Below are 14,667 nucleotides of genomic sequence, written 5' to 3' on the forward strand. Positions count from 1 at the left end.
AGTACGCTCACAGTGGGAGTGATAACTCAATCAACCATGCTACTTGGAGTCTCATCGGTCCCACCACTGCAGGAAAAAAAAAGTTCTCATGTACACTGACATTAGCCGAATGGAGCATGCACTATATCCAGTCTGCCAGAGTACATTTAAACAGTTACTACGGTAGTGATTTGCAGACTCAACCAGCAACTAACCATTGTACAACTGTAGCGGAGCACTTTAAGCATTACAACCTCCAAGTTGTCGTTTTTGCAAATGCGTTGCTTGCGTCAACTGTTTGCACAAAATTATAGTTGTGTCCATACTTGAAAAAAAAACAAAAACTTAATTTTCTACCTATAGATGTAAACATCAGTGGTCTGCCTTAGTTGCATGCCCTGTTCTGAAATGTTTTGAGTGGAATTGCTACAGAAACATTTTTATTACCGTGTTGCTCTTTTATTCTTAAAAGACTTGAAGTTCATGACAGATTTTTTTATTTATTCAGTGTCCACACACACACACACACACACACACACACACACACACACACACACACACACACACACACACACACACACACACACACACACACACACACACACACACACACACACACACACACACACACACACACACACACACACACACACACACACATTTATTAAGAGAATTAACTGATTATTTAAAAGCAAAATAGATTTTTAATCTAAAGAATGACACACTCAAGTGAAGTCTGAATGGACATGTGTTATGAGCGTTGTCATTTGGACTCTAAACTTATCGTAGAAGAAAACACTACAGGTTGAATTTAGCCGACATCAAAAATCACACAGCGTGCAGTAAAAACAAGCAGACCACCAAGTCGTTGTGACCACTCTCCTTGTGCTTCTGCAAAGACAGCTGAATGCGTTGTTTTTGATATCCACTTCCATATAAACTGTACATGTAATGTCTGAGTGCTTCTTATATTCTAAACTATGTGCCTGTAAACCTGCCTATTTATTTTGTATAAAAGCCAAGACAAATCTTCCGATCACAAAAATATTGCTATGTTGCTGAGCAGTTTCAGTCTTATGCCTGTAAGTCCTGAGTCTTGGAAACTGTTGCAACATTTTCAAAATAAAACAAATACTATGAGCATTATTTTAAAATTGCATTTTGTGTGTCAAACATTGGTTTATTCTATGCAGTGACATCAGAAAAACAGATCAGAGTGGAATTATTTCAGATCGGGAGCATGGACATCTTAAAATAACATTTATGGAAGAAACTAATAGTCTCTGTCTTCCTGCTATACTATGCATGTGTTACTGCAGGAGCAGACACGCCTCCTCCCTCCGTCCTTGGTTTCTTGTTTCTAACTCTTTTCTTTTTCTCCCCCTCCTCAGTCTTCTTCTTCGGCGGCGGCGGCAGCCCACCTTTCTTTTTCTTCTTCAGGCAGCTCAGAGGGTTGGGATTGCTCCGTTTCCTCTTCCTGTTCTTCCCCCGCCGCTCTCCGTCCTTCTGGTCGATGCCCTGCTCCTCCTTCAGGCTGCGGATGCTCTGCTGCTGGGCCGAGCTGACCAGCTCCCCCAGCTGCACTGCCCGGACGTGGTTGAGGGACGTCTGGCTGGGCTTGTCCAGCACGATGGTGTTGAGGATGATGTAGAGCAGGGGAACGCCTGGGATCTTCTTCAGGCCTTCAGTCAATGAGCGGTCCTGGAGAGCACCAAATACAGGAGATTTGTGTGAGGGGATGCCAAAGTTTACTTCCCACAGTTACACAGCACTCCACTTAGCTTGCCCTAAGGAACTTCTCTTCTTAAGACTTTCCAATAATCACATGGCAATTCCTTAATTTAACTAGGTATACCTCATGAAGTGGCAAACTAATGTAAGCTTACATTGTTGAACACCGCAGCATATGTTTCCTTAATAAAGCCATAACTTTATTGGCAGAGGGTGCCGCTTGTTACGGGTCTTGTTATATGCAAGAGCTTTGGACCTCCTAAAATAGTAGGAGTCAATTAAACATCACTTAATAACAAAGTATAATTTAATTCAACACCCCTGAAATAAAACCTAACTTCATGAAAGCTATAATGTTTAGCTTTAGTCAAAAATGTAATGAAGAGGCGTTGAATCAACTCAATGACCATTATGGAGCCTGTGGTTAATATTTTGATGACCACACAGCACTAACTCTCTAAATCAATTCAAACAAACACTGAAAACTATGATCTTCATAACATAGGATTTATTGCATGCAGTTTGTATTAGACTGGATTAGAATGAGCTATATGTACCTAATAAACATAACGGATGCTTTGTTAAATGTACAAGTTAGCTGGGTCTGATTATATTTACCTGTGTAGCGACGAAGTAGTTGTGAGGGTTCGTCTCCCCCAGCATGGACAGCAGACAGTCTGAAGCCGGGACAGGGTCCTTGAAATGTGGACACCTCCTCGTCTGGAACCTCTGCAGGATGAGTTTGGCTCCGTACAGATCTTTCCCCAGAGTCTCCAGTTCTTTCAGTGCACAGCTGGGATTAGAGAGTAAATAATGGGGTGTTATAATGTTACATGTAACCTGTACATAGATTTACACAGCGTTATTTAACCCAAGTTACTCACTTTGTGGTGCACAACTGCACCTCTCCCATTAGGTATTTGGGCATTTGCTCTTTGATCTGAATCTTGTTCGTCAACGCCGCCTGACAAAAAGTCCCATCGAAGAGGATCTGAAAGGGTTCCCTGAAGCTGAAGTTGTATTTGTAGAAACTTGTGGTTTTCTTGGCTTGTTTCTGTCGCTTGAGCCCCATGGCGGCTGGTAGGTGAGGTCGGAAGAGGTTCTAGTTGTTCACGTTAAAATGTCCGTTGCAGTTGAAAATAATATATTTTCCGGTTACATTGACTAATGGATTTCTTCCATACACATTTTGAAATGATTACTGTCGGATACTCAAGCATGGATACTTCTAATGTACACAACACGCTTGCAGTGCCTGCTTCTCATGACTCCGGGCGGAAACAAGATACAAGACGATGGTTCCGGTGTTGTCTAGTGCCCGTTTCTGCCATTGTCGATTGCGGTCAGGTCAGCGGACACTCGGATCTCTGTGGTCAAAATCAGCCATCAATGAAATGTTACTGCACCTATATACTGACATGCATGGTGAACTTGTTCAAACGGCCCAGATCGGGAGTGAGGGACTTTGCAAAGTTGGCGGAGGGATCAATGTGAGACAACTTCCGGTTTTCAAAATAAGATGTCAACGAAACTTATACAAATCGGAAAATAAGATGAATTTAATTACATTCACAATAAGTATAAAACATAAACATGTTACCTGCATCTCGTGAGTTAAAGGGAAAATACAACAAAATTGTGCATTTATTCGTTGGTTTGAGGGTTTCCCCCTGTTATTTGCGGCATAGGTTATTCAATGAAATCCCCACTGTCTAGCGCTGACAACTGCATTTTATCAATAGATCTCGAGAAATAAAGATGCATTATTCAGCAGAGAAGAAGTACTGTTACTTACATAGGAGTACAAAAATACATTTGGCAACAAGAGGTGGTTTGGCAAGATATTACTTTGTATGCCTTTTGAAAGTTATTTCTCAGTTTGACTGTGAAAGATGGTTCCATGCCCAGTATCTTGCAATGACAAGTTTCTTTGAAATGTGTTTAATGCAGTGAAAAAGTTTGTTTTAAACTGCACCTGTAAGGTATAACTGTTGTTGTAGTGCAGGTGATACATGTTCACAGGGTCACATTACATGGAAGTTATTGAAAAAAAACAATTTTCCGATAAAATAAATAAATAAATAGTGATATATAATAGAAGCACTAAAACCCTATGATATATTGTTTTTATAATAATAAACAATAACTAGAAAATGCATTTCCTGCTGAAAATGCGTTGGAATGCTGAAAGCTGAAATGAATTGCAAAAACATTGCTGAAAATACAGAAATGAGAGACTACCTGTCTGAAAAATGTTGAAGCTCGAAAGCATTTAAACTGCACTGCTGAAAACCCTTCTAGTTGAAACATCTAACTATGGTGTCTGTAGCTGAAAGTATGAGAAAGAAGGCTTTGAAAGTTGAAGAAGTTTAACAGGATTTGAAGATTTTCTCCATAGATATCCCATTCAAAACAAATTGCAAAAAGCTTAATTCAAAAAGTTTAAAGATTACAAATATGAAAAATATCACCCCTCTCCTGAAAAAGCTGAATTTTTTGATATTCGAACAGCTTCTGTGGCTTAAAAAATGTCAGCAGTAGTGATATTTGTAGTAGTAGAAGTTGTAGTTGTAGTAGAAGTATTATTAGTAGTAGAAGTATTAGTAATTAGAAGAAGCAGTATAAGTAGTAGTATCAGTAGTCGTAGTAATAGCTGTAGTAGTGGTCGTAGCATTTAATATAACAGTAGTAGTAGTAGAAGAAGTAGTAATAGTAATGGCAGTATTTGAAGTGATAGCAGTAGTATTAGTTCTAGTAGCAATCGTACTAATAGCTGTAGTAGTATTGGTACTGGTAGTAGCATGAATAACAGCAGTAGTGGTAGCACAGAGAGAGCCAGAGGGAGAGAGGGAGAGACAGAAAAAAGACAGAGAGAGAAACACAGAATGACAGGAAGACAGAGATAGAGAGACTGAATGAATGAGTGTGAGAGAGTGAGAAAGGCAGACAGACAGTTATTTGTACTGAGTGAGTGAGTGAGACAGGCAGACAGACAGTTATATGTACTGAGTGGGAGAGAGAGACAGGCAGACCAACAGTTAGATGGACTGAGTGTGTGGGAGAGAGAGACAGGCAGACAAATAGTTAGATGGGCTGAGTGTGTGGGAGAGAGAGACAGACAGACAGTTAGATGGACTGAGTGTGTGGAAGAGAGAGACAGGCAGACAGACAGTTAGATGGACTGAGTGTGTGGGAGAGAGAGACAGGCAGACCGACAGTTAGATGGACTGAGTGTGTGGGAGCGAGAGACAGACAGACAGTTAGATGGACTGAGTGTGTGGGAGAGAGAGACAGGCAGACAGACAGTTAGATGGACTGAGTGTGTGGGAGAGAGAGAGAGACAGGCAGACAGACAGTCAGATGGACTGACTGTGTGGGAGAGACAGGCAGACAGTTACATTGACTGAGTGATTTGGAGAGAGAGACAGGCAGACAGACAGTCAGATGGACTGTGTGTGGGAGAGAGAGACAGGCAGACAGACAGTTATATGAACTGAGTGAGTGAGTGAGACAGGCAGACAGACAGTTATATGTACTGAGTGAGTGAGACAGGTGGACAGACAGTCATCTGGATTGAGTGAGAAGAGCAGACAGACAGTTATATGTACTGAGTGAGTGAGTGGGAGAGAGAGAGACAGGCAGACAGACAGTCAGATGGACTGAGTGTGTGGGAGAGAGAGACAGGCAGATAGACAGTTATATGAACTGAGTGAGTGAGTGAGACCGGCAAACAGACAGTTATATGAACTGAGTGAGTGAGACAGGCAGACAGACAGTTATATGTACTGAGTGAGTGAGTGAGACAGGTGGACGGACAGTCATCTGGATTGAGTGAGAAGAGCAGACAGACAGTTATATGTACTGAGTGAGTGGGAGAGAGAGACAGGCAGACAGACAGTCAGATGGACTGACTGTGTGGGAGAGACAGGCAGACAGTTACATTGACTGAGTGATTTGGAGAGAGAGACAGGCAGACAGACAGTTATATGGAGTGAGTGAGTGAGTGAGTGAGACAGGCAGACAGACAGTTATATGTACTGAGTGAGTGAGACAGGCAGACAGACAGTTATATGTACTAAGTGTGTAGAGAGAGACAGACAGACAGAGAAAGAGTGTGTGTGTGTGTGTGTGTGTGTGTGTGTGTGTGTGTGTGTGTGTGTGTGTGTGTGTGTGTGTGTGTGTGTGTGTGTGTGTGTGTGTGTGTGTGTGTGTGTGTGTGTGTGTGTGTGTCATTGGTTCCTATGGTGACGACGCAGCAGTCTGTGTGTTTATAAACATTAGTAATTAGCTCAAGCACGAACACTTGTGAGCCTGGCCGCCTTTTCATGAGAAAAAAACTGGAAAACACCTGTCAAACAAAACCCAAAAACCCCATAACCATAGCCCCTATTGCTCCAATATTAATACTGGAGAGGGAGGATGAGTTGAAGAACAGATCATGCGAAAATTGTGTCTGTAGTGTAAAAAAAAGTGGCTTCAATGGCGATTTAGAAATGGGGTACGGTTGTCTGTGCAAGACTTTTTTGAAGTACGTTTTAACATTGGGGTCTATGGAGGAGAAAGTTGGTTTTCCTCTCAAGTAAAGGCTTTTGTGCCAAATGTGTAAACCTGTGGGATTCCACAGTCATATGTCTACGACAAGGACAAGATTAGCTACGTTTCCACCAAAAATTATGCATGTAGAGTGAAAATTGAGGAGTCAGTCGCAAAAGACAAATATTTTTTTCACAGGAATCTCAAGCTCCTCTTCACTCTAGCGGTGACATCACGCACTCTAAGCTGCGCAATACACACCCATTATAAAAGCAGAAAAGGACTGAAAAACACAAAAGCAAAAATGCTACTATTCAAAAAGTGTAAAAGATATCAAAATGATTATAACATACAATCATTGATAAGGGTTTTCTCAACATTTGAAAGTTTAAATGGTGTCTGTAGCTGAAAGTATGAGGAAGTAGAAGGATCTGAAAGTTGAAGAAGTTTAAGAGGATTTAAAAATATTCTCCATAGACATCCCATTCAAAAAATAGGTTGCAAAACGCTCATTATTCAAAAAGTTGAAAGATTAGAAATATTATGAGAAATAGCACACATGAGCTGAACGAGCTGAACAGTTACATAGTTGAACGGTTTCTGTAGCTTAAAAACTGTAGAACAAGAAGCGTTTTAAAAAAAGCGCGACGGAAGAAATAGTAGAAGTTGAATAAAGATTTGAAGAACAATACTTGGAATGCTGAATCAGCATTCCAACAATTACCATATTATTATTATTATTATTATTATTATTATTATTATAATAATAATAATATGGGGCGGGTGTTTTTATTCTCCCCGCCCCTCGTCTGTGTTTTTCCCGGAAGCGGAAGTCCTCTTCAGGTAGAGTGACAGCAGCAGCAGCCCGTAATATATCCATGCAGCAGGCTCAGTCCGGTGACACTTGTCGTCGCCAGACAGCTAACTATAGCACGGGTCGGGCCCGGTTGGGTTGGACTGGTACGTTACCTTCCTCGCTCGTGCAGTAAACATTATGGCGGCCGCGGATCCCCGGTCCTCGAGTGACGGCGGGCCGGCCAGCAGAGGAGGATTCCCGTCTGGTGAGAGCAGCAACGACCGCGACGGGCCGGGCGGCAGTGGCGGAGGAGGCGGCAGCAGCAGCGGGGAGGGCGAACGGGACCGAGCCACCTTCGAGTGCAACATTTGTTTGGACACTGCCAGGGACGCTGTCATCAGTATGTGCGGCCACTTGTTCTGGTACGAGACGAGGAGGAGGGGGAGGGGTAGTTGTGATATGTGGAGGTGGTTGTTTTTGTTTCTGTCCAGCTCTCCTGGTGTGTAATTTTGCCGTCTGTGCGGCCTCCGTTTGCTTCAGTTTGATATATTTCACGGCGGAATTGCGCCTAATAACTCGCCGTTAACAGTCGTTGGATGACAACATTGCTTGTTAGCAACAACTGGAGAGGGGTTTGTCTCCCGGTCAGTGCGTTAGTGATGGATGAAGTGTGGCTGAACTCTAGTAACAGTGTCTGCGGTCCTACCGTCTCGGGTGAAGGCTGGTCGCTCACTACATTTGCATATTGCACATGAGATCTGATCTCGTGAGGAGTTAAGTGGCTCAGCTCGAGCCTATGGTTTGATGTAGGTCAGAGGTCACACACACCCTCCTGTGACACATTAACTTTCAGGTTAAACTGTCTGGTGATCATTCACAGCAGTTGAAACAGTTTGTTTTAAGTTTGCTGGTAAATATAAATTAAAAGAATTGTCCACAATGTTCAGTCAGTGCACACTAAACAATATAATTAATTGAGACAAATAATACTGTAATCCACAGCACTAGTAAATCAAATTATGCTTTACAATGAAAGCTTTGACCAATACATTAATACAATGTATTAACCAATATTTGCCCAATCATGTTTTATTTACATTGGCGTCACTGATGTTACATGTCAGCCAATACGTAATAAGGGAATTGCGGTGCAGGAATGCCAAATTGCAGACCTGAAATCACTGACACGTTTATTTTTCCAGCCATTAAATGTCCCGTACATACAGTTTAGTAGATTAAGGAAAGGTAAGTGTAATCTAAGGTATCACTTTAACTAAGAGTCCTTTCTCCTTCCTTTGTTTTCATCCAGACTTGCGCGACTTGCTCAACCTTCAAACCATTGTGTGTTTAACATCTACACATGAGCACACAGTGCCGCGTTCAAAGGCTCATTCCTGATTGTTGATTAATGGCATTGCTCACTCCCAGGCCAAGGCTAATGTGAGATTAGAGCCAAGAGATTGGGATCAAATCTAAAGGGCCTTTATAAAATCAGTAGTAAAAGTCATAACGCAGAAGAAAATGTAACCTCTCTTTACCCATTAAAGATGAACGGCTAGCAGTTTTAAATGATACATTTGGCTGCAGCATTTGCTTTGGAAGCAGAAACAGGAGTTGGGAGTTTCAGGAAGTAGATAACAGGATGCTGCAGGTTTTTATTATTATCAGTGTCGAGGAACAGAGAAACCCTCTGGCAAACACACCGGAGAAGCCCAAGAAATATTTTAAGCTGCATAAGACCATCATGTACAAGATGCCACATAGCTTTACCTAAACTGGAGTTTAAACTGCCCATCCGGCTCGCAAGATAGTGTCATTTAACACCCCCCCCCCCCCCCCAATGTTTAGAAATTGTTACACCCAGCCTATGAGTGAATTGCGGTTTTTTTAGTCTTCCATTTGAAAACACCAATCAAAATTAGCTTTTATTTTTCCCCATATGGACAACTTTTAAAATATGACACAAGCTATGACCATCAGCAGTCACTCAACAGATTTAGTCTCCATCTGGACCTACAATAAAGATTAAACTGAAGGACAGTTGGAGGAAAGTGGACAGGTTATTACTAATTTCTGTCATTTAAATACAACTGACATTTCTTTACTAAACATATAGAGCAGTATGCTGGGCATGAAGGAAAAGACAGTGTTGATGAGTACACAAGACCACACTGCCTGAGGCCTTTTATTAGTTATTAGTGCAGGAATCTTAATGTTTAGCAGTCGGTTCCTTTGATATTTGATCTCAGAACCTCCCCTCACAGTTACATGTGCGGTGGCGTTGAAGCTCCTGTGTTAGGGGAGCTGATGTAACTTAGTTGCCATGTTACTCGTCCCCCCCCCTCGCCTCTCTCATCTTCTGATGAAACTGTGATGAAACTATCGGCAAGGAAGCAAGGCATCGACTTCAGATCACCTGCTGCAACTTCATATCAACATTGCTACTTAATGTCAGATAAATTGTCTTTATCTCCATTTGAATCTTTAACTATAAATCAGTCCATCACTTTGCCTACATTTAGTATTTGTGATGAGCTCAGTGTGTAAACGCCTAAACTTCCATCTATTCAGCTTGTATCCAACTTCACTCACCATTTACTGCTTTGGTTTTTGGACCGACGTATGTTGCATAGCTTCACTAGTTCAGCCGCAGCATAACAAAACTAAAAATGCTCAAATAGCCTAAAGTTAGCACAAAAGTCTAAAAAGGCGAAACAGGTTGAGATCCCATTAATTGCCAGCCGTCATTCTTAAATACGAGTGTGTGCCGCTTTTCTTTGTCATACATGACGGTTAAGTCAGTATCTTGAGTTTGGACTCTTAGTTGGATACAAATTTGAATGGGTTACTAAAAAACATGCTCTAACTATTTTGACTTTTCTGCTTTTTCTAATTGTAAGATCTAATTTTTTGGTCCAAAAAAACCAACAACTGAAGATGTCAATTTAGGATTAGGAATTATTAATTGCAGCCAAAAATGTAGGACAGTAGTTACATGCAGCCGGACTCTTCAGTCGCTGCTGCTAACATTTCAAATAAGTCTGTTTTACCTAAAAACACACAGCATTGTGTACGGAAACATTAATGCAGTCTGTCTGTAAACGCACGATTAAGATCAGAGGGGAGTAACTAGACAACAAGCCAGTGTCAGCTTATGTTCTTATTTTAATTAATGTTAAGAAAATTAGACTTTAATGGAGTCTGTGCGTACGGTCTGCAGTCGGGCTTCACTAAATGGATGTTGAGCCTCTTATTGGAAACTAAGCAGTCATTTTCAGGTCACAGGAGCTTCGCTGTGCGTGTGGCCACATGTTAAGTCACAGTTGAATGGGTTGTTATGTCAACTTTGTTTAACGGTTTGTACACACAGGAATGCCATTCTCAGCTGCGATCTGGTAGCCGCTGTTGCACTAATACTGTACAATCTGAGCCGTGTGTGTGGGAAAAGCTGGCAGATTGGCAGCAGTTTTTTGTTTTTAGCTTTGTGGTTTGTTTGAAGCATTTAGTTTTTGAATGTTCTGTAGTTATGACGTACTTAAATGTGTTGAAAACAAGTCCGGCCTGTTCCGTTGCATAATCTGAGCTGCGTTGCTGTTGAAATTGATCTCGCAAGGAATATCTGACAAAAGCATTTTTAGAAACAATAAATACATGGTGAAGTCAGATATTATGCATTTTTACAGACGTGACCGTGGCTAAGTGGAGAGCAGGGCTGCCTTTCAATCAGAGTCGTCTGTTCGATCCCTGGCTCCAGCTCCGCTAGTCTCATGTCAATGTGTCCTTGAGCAAGACACTTAACCCCAAAATTGCTCCCGTAGCTGCGCCTACGGTGTATAGATACTGAATTGTAAGTCGCTTTGGATAAAAGCGTCTGCTTGTAAAGTAATGTAAAGAAAAAAAACACAGAAATAATTATTTCCAGCTACATACTGGAATAAGCTTGTGGGAATTTAAACTTTTCTGTAGTGGCTGAACTCTAATTAACTCTGAGGTCTTAGGGCAAAACTAGACTTATTTATTCACACGTTTAATTTATAATGCAGGATTAAGTTATCCAGACATGTCATACTCAGTTTGTTAAAAGTAATACAAATTTGACTTTTTCTTTTTGTATTTCAGTTGGAGTGGTACTTTTAGGCAACTATACTTCATTTTTTCCCCCACTAATTTTAAAAACAGTTCCAGACAGTAATCAGGACTAATTAACGCTTTCAACATTTCTTTGTACAGTTGGATTTTTGTGGGCAGTACAGAGTTATAATGGTGTTAGAGGGAGAAATACTCACTGATGTGGCGTTTTCTTCAAACCTGCATCCTGCACTCCCACAATGCAGCAGGTCACACTGGCCGACAGGCAAGACTCTTGTCAAACCGCTGACAACAGATGGAGCCAATTAATACTAACGATGGGGAGCCGGGACGAGTTCAATCAGCCACCTCGTTAGGAACAGGTGGTTCTGGCCAGCTGGGCTTCAACAGGAAAATCTGACCAGTTTCACGGCACTAGAAGTTCCCAAAAACGTTCCCATTGATATTGATAAGATGCATATGATTTATATTTAAGAGAAAATGAGAGAGAAAGGCTCTATCGTGAGAATGCACATTAATTCATTTGTTTGTCTCTGTCTCTACAGCTGGCCCTGTCTTCACCAAGTGAGTATTTCCTCTGTTATGTCACCCTTCTTTTATTTTATGATACTCGGCCGCACAGGTGTTTTCAATACTCTGACTGATTAGGGTTCTACTCAGCTTGAAGTTATTCTGTTGATCTATTGTTTCCAGATTCTCAAATGTAAGGATGTTGTTTTTTTTTGTCTACTGTGGGTTTTTGTTGGGTCGGTACAATTTTTGAATATGCCACTCTCTGCTTTTTTTTTTGGCAAAACAATCGATGAATCGAGAAAATATCAGCAAATTAAATCGATGACTTTAGTTAATTGCAGCACCAAAAATAACTTGTTTGAAGACATCATGGTTCTGGGAAATTGATGGGCATTTTACTGTTTTCTGATGTCTTAATAGATTAAAAGATTAATTAAAAAGTGATCGGTGGATTAACCGATAATGACAATAACTCCATTGCATCAGCTGAATATTAACTCCACCCACTTCCACTCAAGGCCGTGAATTCAAGATTGATCAATACAATACAGTTCTGTACCTGATCACACACTCCTGAGAGGAGGTCTCTGATCAGACACAGTACGTGAAAACAAGCTGCTGCTGAATAGGGCCTTTTAACTCCAGCACTCAGCGAGTTAACCTAAACGTAACCGGCATGCATTTGTGATGTAACCTCAATGTGGAAACTACACCTGTCGGTTGATGTAGTGCAGATTAAGCACGCTTATGCACTTAATGCCTCCTTTTACTGCAGCTTTCTCTCCGCCACGCTGTACGCTGCTCTCGGAGTGGCAGCATGAGCGCCACACATATTCAAAGTAGGGATTAAAAAAATGATTGCAACCATGCGTGGAAATGTACTCGCTGTTAATCTTTTCAAGTTTGAACTAAAGCCAGTATTTAGACAGTAGAAACAGGGGTTTATCTTGTTTGTGAGACTTTTCTTCCTTTGTTGCTCCTCTCAGTGGTTGGAGACGCGACCCAGCAGGCAGCAGTGTCCTGTGTGTAAAGCGGGCATCAGCAGAGAGAAAGTCATCCCGCTGTACGGCAGAGGGAGCTCCAGCCAGGAGGACCCCAGGTACACAAAGCTTTGCCTCTGTGTGAACAGGATTTTGTGTTACAGCCTCACGGTTGCGTTTTGATTATCGACATGTCTGTGGTTGTTCAGGTTGAAAACTCCACCTCGGCCTCCGGGACAGAGGACGGAGCCAGAGGGTCGAGGCGGGGTGAGTCGGTTCACATCCGCTGATTTTAAGGTCATATTTACAATCTTCTTTTTTGTGTTTGTCCTGTTTTTCAAACTGTTTTTTTGTTTTGTTTTTCCTCTCAGATGTTTCAGGGTTTCGGGGACACCGGCTTTCACATGTCCTTCGGCATCGGCGCGTTCCCCTTCGGCTTCTTCACCACAGTCTTCAACGCCAACGACCCCTTTCACAGAGCAGGTAAACGCACACAGACACGTTGTTTTCTCGCTGGTTAGATGAGCAAACATCTTTCTTTTCAGGGTTGAAAGCAATCCAAAAGGACGAGGGTTTCCTACTGAAGCTGAATCCAGAAATATTAGTGCTCATGGTATAAATGTCAATAACTGTAATACTTAATGACCAAATTGAATTAGGTGAGCACTGCATGAACCCTGTGATTTGATTATTTTGATTAGTTGGTAAAAAGCTCCTTCTAAACACATCTGTTGCCTTCAGGCGACACAATTACAGTGCAGATGCAAACGCACCATCACCGGTGTGATAACCTTTCCCACCCGTCTCTCCCTCCATGTCAGACCAGTATGCAGGTGATCACCAAGGCAACAGTAACCTCAACAACGGCAATAACAACTGGCAAGACTCCCTCTTCCTGTTCGTGGCCATCTTCTTCTTCTTCTGGCTCCTGAGCGTGTGACAAGGACCCGACGGGAGGGACGGACGAGTGGATCGAGGAAGAAACATAAATAAATACGTTTAGATGCCCTCTCACACACTAAACTCAAGCCACAGACACACACTCATTTTACATTTCCTAGCAGGTACTAACATGGGAGAGAGCATAGCATTGTGTTTGATCCCAAAACATACATATATATATATATATATATATATATATATATATATATATATATATATATATATATATATATATATATATATATATATATATATTACATTACTGGCAAATGCAGATTCTCTTTAGGATTCTTAGCCCCGCCCACCTGCTTCGTTGATTTTTGTTTATGCAAGAAACCCTGGTAAGTAGTGGTGCGTGAATCCCCAAATAAGTCATGTTGGCACCTGTAGATGTATGCTCGCAGAAAACTAACTGTTGGGGTTCAGAGACAGTATTAAGTGATCGGGGTGACCTACGTAAAGGACTTTGTTTTTCTTTTTAAAGAGGTGGGTGGAGGATAATTCGGGGCAGTGACTAATTCTCTTTTGGTTTTTCACATTCCTCTTGAAGGTTTAGTCCTTCAATAGAGACAGGGAGGTACATTGTGGGAAGTTTAAAATAGGGAAGAGAGGGGGGGGTGTATGAGAACGTAGTTGTTGCTATAGCAACTTTACCTTGCCCTCAAAGGCCAAAGAGTAGCGGATCAGTCGTGTACAATTTTCGGCGGGGTGGTGAAAAATGTTATCACATGATGTTACCGTTTACAGTTTCGTCCTGAATTGAACAAGTAGTCCCAGAATGTGCGACTTGGACGGATAGAAACAGCACAGGCGGATGCATTTTTTTATATACATGTCTTAACAGAACCTGCCATCGCACTGTGAAGTCATTTGTAGACGGAGCTGTCCTAAAGATGGAAGCTTGTGCTGGTGTTCAACCGCTTGCTGTGTCTTTCCTCACAAAGCTGTACAAACATGGACGGGTGAACCGTTAAAGGGCCCGCTTGGGAGATTTTCGCGTCGACACGAGCAACTTGAGAGTAAAAAGCAATCTGAGACACGCACACACAGTTTGGTAAGTTCAGAGTTAACTGTCAAGAGAGAAGTTCTGGCAAATAAAGTAGC

General features: G+C 41.7%; 2 protein-coding genes across 3 annotated transcripts; one reads left to right on the plus strand and one right to left on the minus strand.

Annotated features, from left to right (window-relative positions):
* Positions 1-463: 463 nt before the first annotated feature.
* utp23 (UTP23 small subunit processome component) lies at positions 464-11,410 on the minus strand. Of its 2 annotated transcripts, none has more exons than XM_068711266.1 (4): positions 11,326-11,410; positions 2,595-3,077; positions 2,329-2,503; positions 464-1,680 (listed from the first exon to the last, which is right to left on the minus strand). In XM_068711266.1, exons 2-4 carry the CDS (start codon positions 2,780-2,782, stop codon positions 1,279-1,281), a joined length of 765 nt encoding a protein of 254 aa, XP_068567367.1. In that variant the 5' UTR covers positions 2,783-3,077; positions 11,326-11,410; the 3' UTR covers positions 464-1,278. The 2 variants fall into 2 exon arrangements, with proteins under 2 accessions (XP_068567367.1, XP_068567365.1); XM_068711264.1 differs by lacking the exon at positions 11,326-11,410 and adding an exon at positions 7,213-7,400.
* Positions 7,112-13,750, plus strand: rnf5 (ring finger protein 5). The gene is made up of 6 exons (XM_068711267.1): positions 7,112-7,461; positions 11,674-11,692; positions 12,628-12,740; positions 12,831-12,888; positions 12,993-13,104; positions 13,443-13,750. The coding sequence occupies exons 1-6, from the start codon at positions 7,238-7,240 to the stop codon at positions 13,559-13,561; spliced, it is 645 nt and encodes a 214-aa protein (XP_068567368.1). The 5' UTR covers positions 7,112-7,237; the 3' UTR covers positions 13,562-13,750.
* Positions 13,751-14,667: the final 917 nt, after the last annotated feature.

This window comes from Cebidichthys violaceus, unplaced genomic scaffold (assembly GCF_023349555.1).
Source record: "Cebidichthys violaceus isolate CVI_PGR_0920_01 unplaced genomic scaffold, fCebVio1.0.p SCAF_16, whole genome shotgun sequence".
In the NCBI taxonomy this organism is placed as follows: domain Eukaryota; kingdom Metazoa; phylum Chordata; class Actinopteri; order Perciformes; family Stichaeidae; genus Cebidichthys; species Cebidichthys violaceus.